Source organism: Myotis davidii, unplaced genomic scaffold (assembly GCF_000327345.1).
Source record: "Myotis davidii unplaced genomic scaffold, ASM32734v1 scaffold6, whole genome shotgun sequence".
NCBI classification, from domain to species: domain Eukaryota; kingdom Metazoa; phylum Chordata; class Mammalia; order Chiroptera; family Vespertilionidae; genus Myotis; species Myotis davidii.
Genome location: NW_006383011.1, coordinates 10,125,101 through 10,133,156, shown reverse-complemented (window position 1 = coordinate 10,133,156; position 8,056 = coordinate 10,125,101). Strand labels below are relative to the sequence as shown.

The 8,056-nt window shown below is 44.5% G+C and overlaps 1 protein-coding gene across 1 annotated transcript in view; it reads left to right on the top strand.

Moving 5' to 3' along the window:
- The window catches only part of EML6 (echinoderm microtubule associated protein like 6), a 195,785-nt gene that overhangs the window by 63,535 nt on the left and 124,194 nt on the right, over window positions 1-8,056 (top strand). Inside the window, exon 2 of the mRNA XM_006778677.2 lies at window positions 6,161-6,320. Within this exon, the coding sequence (XP_006778740.1) occupies window positions 6,161-6,320 (160 nt within the window). The remainder of the gene's footprint in view (window positions 1-6,160; window positions 6,321-8,056) is intronic.

The following is an 8,056-nucleotide window of genomic DNA, read 5'->3' as shown; positions in this document are numbered from 1 at the left end:
AAAGATATGTTGCATTTCTTTAGTTTTATAAATCACACTCATTCTCATTAGATGCACCACTCATCAAAGTTGTTGATGACAGACGACTACTCAACCATGGATTGGCAGGGGCTTACGCAGTTCAGGAACATGGCAGCGGACCCTGGTGGTTTGTTGGCATTGCTGTCACTCATGTTCACCCCCATGAAGCCTACCAGGAAGGTGGGGCACTTTCCTGGGTGTCAGATGAGATCACAGTCCCACTGGTGGTACTGCGTGGCCAAGCAGCCCCAGGGACCAGCAGTAGCAGAGCACAGGCATCCCCACCTGAGGCTGCACTCCCCCGGCCACTGTGTTCAAATAAAGCCTTCCTGTGCCTTTTTCTTGTTCACCTCACAGGTGAGCATCCACTGAAGGTGGACCATTCCCTCTTCGGCCCGAAAGCAAGAGCTTCCCCTCTGCCCTCAGACTGTCCAGCCTCATCACCTTGATGTACTTATACCTCCAACATTGGAAATGTTCTCTCAGGGTTATCCTCAGGGAAGGGAGGGAGAAGACTTTCTCATACTCTCCTGGTGAGACTATTAAAAATATATACACTGCCAAGCCAGTGTGGCTCAGTGGTTGAGTGTCAACCTATGAACCAGGAGGTCACAGTTCTTCCCGGTCAGGGCACATGCCTGGGCTGGGGGCTCGATCTCCAGTGTGGGGCATGTAGGAGGCAGCGGATCTCTCTCATCACTGATGTTTCTATCTCTCTCTACCTCTCCCCTCCTCTCTTGAAGTCAATAAAAGTATACACTAACATACAAAATTATTAATGAAAGAATCACTGAAGGAACCTGGCAAAAATGAAATGAGGCTTTAAAAGGTAAAGTCAGAATCATTTTTGGAACAAGTACTCACATGTAAATTTTTGCCTTTAGGAATCAAGAATGATTAGTGTTCATTAATGTTTTTTGTTTAAGCTCATAAACAAGGCTGCCTCTTTCCATGGCCCTGTTCATTGCTATAATCTCCCCACACAACATAGTTGGAAATCTCCCTGAACTCATCTGACATGAAAAAGGCATGTTTTAGCCCTCCTGGCATCCTGGAGAAAGAAATCAATTCCTTCTCCGAAGCAGGGTGCTTGTATTGCTATGGTAACAGAAGATGGGACTTCCCAATGGAACTAGATTTATAGATACACAGAAAAGCAGTTCTTTAAAAACTTGATCCCTTGTTTGTAGCCATGCGTGCAACACAATCACTGCAGTAACCTGGGTACCACAGAAACTAGAATGACACCAACCTTCACATATAGGTGTGGAATGAGACCTCCATTGTACTGAGACCCTCAGTGAAAGGGAGTAGATTTTTAAAGTTTTAATATTAGGACGTTGTTGTTGTGACTATAATGCAATTTTTCTTAGAGAAACTGGGATTTGGATTTAAAGACTTTCATATGGCAGGTAGACTTAAAATAGAAGTAAGTGGTACCAATACGCCCGGTCACAGAAGGACTCACATTGTGATGACGTGGTAAAGGGTATGAAGGAAAGCCCAGAATAGGGTATTTTGTGTAATAGTGATATTTTCCACTTCTGTAATTTTCTCTAAGGAAGGACTCATCGTTGGTCATTTCTCATGAAATCTCATCAGAAGGAATTCAGAGGTCATGAGTCTTTCCACCACAGCCCCTTAATAGGATAAGGCGATCCACCCTCTTTTAATTTGTTGGTTAATCTAAAGGCATTACTGTAGGGTAGCTTCGTGTGTGTGTGTGTGTGTGTGTGTGTGTGTGTGTGTGTGTATTTCTTTGTTCACCTCACAGGCGAGCATCCATTGCCATATATATATTTGGCAGTGTATTTCCATTCCTGCCATTTAGATGCTTCTGAACTAAAATTTCAAAGGATGTGTTGGGATTAGACAAAAGCAGAGCCTGCTCAAAATGACTTTCTATGAAATTCTCAAATTCCTAAGTGAATAGATGTGGGGAAAAGGGAATTGATACTTTGATGGTAGCTTCAATCATGCTTACTAAATAAGTGCTTCAGCAATTGCCCCATTACTGATCCCTTATGCTCTTGCAAATGCAGTGGTTAATGCTGGTCACGCTTTATTTCACCCTCTCTTATGAGATATAAAACGTGCTGTTGAAATGATATGTCAAATTTAAAACGAAAGGAAATGCCCCTTGGCTGTGCTGTAGAAGATTCATGGATGCTTCATTGTGTTACCCAGATGAAAGGAGTGGAATTTCTGGGAAGCTGATGGGAAAGTAACAGTTGGCCAAGTGAACAAAGGTTGTTTTCTATTCTCCCTTTTCTTGACATGGACATGGATAAATAGGAACATTACGAGTCATTTTAAGCAAATGTGTTGCATGCAAGCCAGAGAAGTGAGGTCAGAGACCCTTGCCTTAGAAAAGGAGAAATAGATAATTTTGTTAATGTATTCAAATGACAAAGGAGGAACATGGGTCAATGTGATTCCATGGGCTGGGAAGAGATGATGTAAAGAACAGCATAAAGGAACTTCTGGCAACCCTTCCTCCCCTGGAAAAAAACACTCCAAAACAATTAAAAACACACACACAATTCCAATGTGAACTTTTTCATAAATGTGATACATTTTGGAGCTTTGCTATGAATGAAAAAAACAACAACACAAAAACCAACAATAACCAGAGTAAAAATACTTCAAATCCACAATGGGATGTTTTTAGGTCACACTGCTAATTTAGTAACTTAGGCTGATGAGTTATTTTGAAGACCTCTTTGAAGATGGGTTGAAAACTGTCTATTTCATTTCCCACTTCATTCAAGGAGCTGAGAAAAGTCAGGAATCATGAAATCTGGGTACTTCTGAACCTCAGGGATCTACCAAGTATCTCAAGTGTTTTTAGTTTATTTTTTAAAATTTATCTTTATTGTTAAAAGTGTTACAGTTGTCCCCAGATTTTTTTCTCCCATTGACCCCCTCCATCCCTCATCTGCCCATCCCAGGCCTTTACCACACTATTTTCCGGGTCTATGGGCTATGCATATATGCATACAAGTTCCTGAGTTTCAAGCATGTTTAAATAGAAGCTTTGATTACAACCAGAGAGTTTCATTTATGTCTCTGGAATGTGTGCCTGACCATCTAGGGCAGTGGTTCTCAACCTTGGCCGCACATTAGAATCACCTGTTTCTTTGTTACTAATGTTGTGGCCCCACCCCATAACAAAGACACAGAATTTCCGGAGGATGAGGCCCAGAAATCAGGATTTTAAAAAGATTCCCAGGTGATTCTAATGTGCAGCCAAGGTTGAGAACCACTGCTCTGGGTAGACTGGTCTCAGCAGCTGCACCTGGGGCCTCCCCCGATGCTCAGTCTCCCAGCCTATCCTCCCGCCCCCGCTACACAGTTGAAGCCGCAGAGCGCACCTGCAGGTAGTTTGAGGTCCTGGGAAACCCCAGCCCCTTCCTTCAGGCCCCGCCCAAACCCGTGGGCATCCATGCTGGGGGGGCTGGCCCAGGAGCACATTTATGATAGAAGGGCTTGGGCGCAGAGGCCCCAGTTGGAGGGAGCAGCGCCCTGAGGCTGTTCTGCAGGGAAAAGGCTCCAGGAACAGGCAGTCATGGTCCAGGAACCGCTTCCAGACATCTCGTTGCCGCCGGTCTGCCCGGGGGTGTGCAATGAAGCAGTGCGCTTGGGCTGCTGCGGCCTTGGACCTAGCGGAGGGTGGATTGGGGCCCAGAGGCCCAGCCAGAGCCCACACCGATGCTCGGAGCCTTAGTCCTCCTGGAAGGTGATAGACTCGCGGCCCCTCGCACAGTTTACCCACAGGTTCGGGCCTTGGGGTCCTGGTCTTGGGGTTCTGGTCTTGGGGCCGCCCCCGCACAGCCTTCAGGCCAGAACCTGGTCCCCAACGCCCTGCGGCCAAAGGGCCCTGCACTGTGACTCTGGCTTGGGGTGGGGGAAGGTGACGCCTCAAGGAGGAGTGGGGTTTGCTTGGCAGCTGGTGTGAGCCAGACACCGGACGCATCCAGGATGAGGAGCCTGAGTACCTGGGGCGCCCAGGTGTTCCCCATCCCAGGCCTCCTCTGCCGGCCCCTGCAGAACTCTAAGATCCCGTGAGTTCCGGGTTCATCTACAGAAAGAGGTCGAGGCAGCAGCTCCTGGGGCTTGATCCCACCTCCCCTGATGCTCAGCCCATCCCTTCCCCGCTCCGCCATTTGGAGCTGCACTCGCTGCCACGAAGGGCACCCTGTGGGCTCTCACCGCACCTCTTTGCACCTCTTTGCCTAAACAGAACAAGGTAAACCCGACGCAGCGCCCAGCCTGGACGGGAGAAGGCAAGTGGAGCAGACCTTGGCCTCAGGCAGCGCCTGGACTGGGACCTGAGCAGCAGCGGGGAGCGGGGAGGGTGCTTGGGAAGATGAGCTGCACTCAGCTCCGGGGAACTCGGGCCCAGGGAGGGCCTGTCGGTGAGGAATGGCATGGTGCTCGGTCCTCTGCCTGAGATGGCACTAGGTTTGGCAGGAGGCCCAGGAAGGGAGCACAGTGGGGTGAGGGCCACCTGACACTGGTGGTGCTTGGTGGCTGCAGAATTGTGGGGACCACACATGGAGCCAGGGGGAACCAGGAGTAGTTTGTTTTTGAAAGACGCACTGTGTCCCCAGAGACATAGCATATGTTGGTTGCATCTACCTGAGGCCAGTCACACAGGTGATGGTGATAAAGAAACTTTGTGCCAGGTCCTGTGCTAAATGCTCTATATCCATTATGTTCCCTATGTTTATGTAGCATCTTCAGTTTTTAGATGAGGAACCTAAGGCAAGAGAAATCAAGCAGTATGTTCAGAGGACCAGAGGTAGCAAGGGGCAGCCAGTGTGCAAGTCCAGGTGTCTGATTTCAGAGCATATACTCTTATTAAATCACTAGAGGCCTGATGCATGAAATTCGTGCAAGGGGCTTGCCCTTCGCAGCCCTGGCTTCGTCCAGAAGGTCGTCTGGAAGGACGTCTAGAAGGTCATTCGGCTGTCCGGTCTAATTAGCATATTACGCTTTTATTATTATAGGTGCTGAAAAGGAAAAGAAAAATGCACACTTACTTTTGCTATTGGGTAAACAGTCATTTGCTAGTCTTTTTTTTTTTTAATATATAGGTAACACGCTTTTTTTTGTTTTGTTTTAAATTTCCAATACCTATTTTTTTTTATAAAGGCACAGCTTCTTTACACAGTAAATTTAAAACACTGATTTCTCAGTTAGGAATAATAGTGATAGCATTTCTCCCTCTTGACTGCTACAGACTCCTAGAAATTGTAGTTGGTATTTGACAAAGTTTTATTTTGATTGGACTGCAGAGGGGAAAATGCTACACGAGCATAATCATTAGTAGTTCTCTTGGTATCATAGTAACTGATGCAAAACAGAAAATTTCATTTAAAATACATGATCTATGGCAACAGAAACAGCACTTGACGCTGGACCCCTCCATGCTTTGAAATCCTAAGGGGATGGTAGCCAGCTTCTGCAAGCAGGTTTAATTAATTCTGAGAAGAGCTCTTTCTCCTAGCAACAGCATTTCCCCCCAAAGTAAAATCAAAAGCTAATTTGAAAGCTGAATAATATTTTCAAAAATCAGTAAGTAAATATCATGACATAAAGCAGTTACAGAACCTCATAGAATATTTCTTTTTCAAATTTATTTATTGTCCACGAGTTCCTTCTCTCTTTTTCCCCTTTTTTTGTTCAATCCCTCCACTCCCCTAACCCAGCCCACCCTGGCTGACAGCTGTCAGCCTGTTCTGTAAATCTATTTTGCTTGTTAGTTCATTAGATTCCACATATGAGTGAAATCATATGGTACTTGTCTTAAAGAACATTAAGCTGAGTGAAAGAAGCCCGTCAGAGAAGACAAGTAGAAGATTTTCTAATCATAGGATTATAATCATAAGAGTGTCTCAAGGTAATCAAGTGGGTAAAAATTAGGTGAGATTATTGTTAAATTGTGCTAAGCCTCTTTTTGCCGAAGTTGAACATTCATATTTAGACCAGTTGGGTAATTATTTGGTGATGGGGGTCAGTTCAGCTTTTTTCTGGTTAGATGATTAAAATGAGAAACAAGTGTGGATAAAAGGTGATGGGTGTTTTTGTCTGTGCTCAGTAGGAAGCTGTTCAAAGAGGCCTTTTTCTTTTTCAGCCTTGCCTTACACCCAGATAAAACTCTTGTTGCAACTGGCCAAGTTGGGAAGGAGCCATATGTATGTATATGGGATTCCTATAATGTCCAGACTGTGTCTATCCTTAAAGATGTCCATACACATGGAGTCGCCTGCCTGGCTTTCGACTCAGATGGACAGGTGTGTATCCTTTTCTGCTTTCAATTACTTTAAGGATTCCTCATAAGTCACTTAGAATATAATGCACATAGCCTTTGGGCTGGCAAAGTCTTACCAACCCTTGCTGTCTCCTGTGGCAGCCTCTTAGAGTCTTCACTTGTTTGACCCTTTTCCAAGCTTGTGGCACTGACACCAGCTCTGAATAAGCCCATTTTGGTTCCCCCAGTCTCATCATCTGGTAAAAAGCCCCCAGAAAGGAAGTCATGAGCTCATGCTGCTCAGGCCCATCATGACTCAGCAATTCCACTTTGTCTTCCTGTTAGTTTCCTCTCTGGAATGAGGGTTGGACCAAACTTTTTCCACAAACCTCAAACTCTGAGCATCATGTTGGTTCGTTCCCCCTTGCTTTCAGAAGATAACATCCTCTCCTAATAATTCACACACACACACGCACACACACACACACACACACACACACACAAATTCTCTCTCTTCCCCCTCAGGTCACTTCTAATAACTTCTTGCTACCCACTTTCCCACAATTCAAGCACAATTCATGTGTATTTATTAGTTTCTTTTCGGTAACTCTGACATTCATCCTCTCTGGCCCATTCTCTCTGCCACCATCTTTTAAGTTCCAAATCCATGTCATGCCTGACAATTTAAGTAGCCTCTGAACTGGTCCACACAGTAAATTTTTTGTGGTCAAATTGGACAAGTAGCGAGATTCCTCTGCCACACCTTGCTCTTTTGCACCTTCAGACCCTTCCTCAGGCGGTGCTCTCCACCTCAAGTGCCCTACTCAGCCTCTTTGCCCCTGAAAGTAACTCATTCCAACAGAGTAGAAACCTCGAGGGATCATCCCCCGCCTCCTCAGTAAGGCCATGCTTTTCTCCACTCTCCATGTTCCTAGGCTACCTTGACTCTTTTTTTTTTTAACCCTCCATATTTCTGCCAGTTAATTTCTTCAATTTTTGTCAAATTTCTGAGTCTGTGCTGTGGAAAGACCTGTCAAATTTTTCATAAAGGCTTGGCCAAACTGAATTTGTGTGAAGTTCAGTGGATTATAGGACTTGACCTGGTTTGAGTTACTTTTTAAACAATTAACCTTTATGTATTTGGTAATTTGAGAGAGTAGTGCTCATTATTCATTTCCCCCCCTAGACCTAGAGTCACTAGAACATGGACCCTGATATATATGTTTTTTAGTTTAGCACTCTGTAATCTCATCTAATTTAGTCAGGATAATGCCTGTATGCCATTGTATATCCACATCTAAAGAGAAAAGGCTGGTTACTGACATTTCTTCAAACTTGTAGTTATTGGCTTCCTGACTAAATTAAATGAACGGGTCAGAATGCATGAGCACGCCCAGGTGTAAAAGTATGCTCAGATGTACTCCCATGCACATTCTCTAATCTGATTTTGGTTTTGTTTGTTTTTTTAGCAAACATTCTTTATCAAAATTGTTTCTAAAGCAGTGATTTTGAATCTTTTTCATTTCATGGAACACAAACTACTAAAATTCTGAGGCAAACAAAAAATATATATTTTGTCCATCTGAAAAAAAAGTATCATTTTGATTCATTCACACTGAACGACCATTGTCATATTTTTATTTGACAATTTAAGGAAAAAAAGGTCAGTGCCCCTGACTAGTCACGTATTGCATGTTTTAAAAATTCTTGCAGCATAACCGGTTGAAAATTGCTCTTCTAAATCATCACGAGAAAAATGTAATGTGACTGAGGAAATCA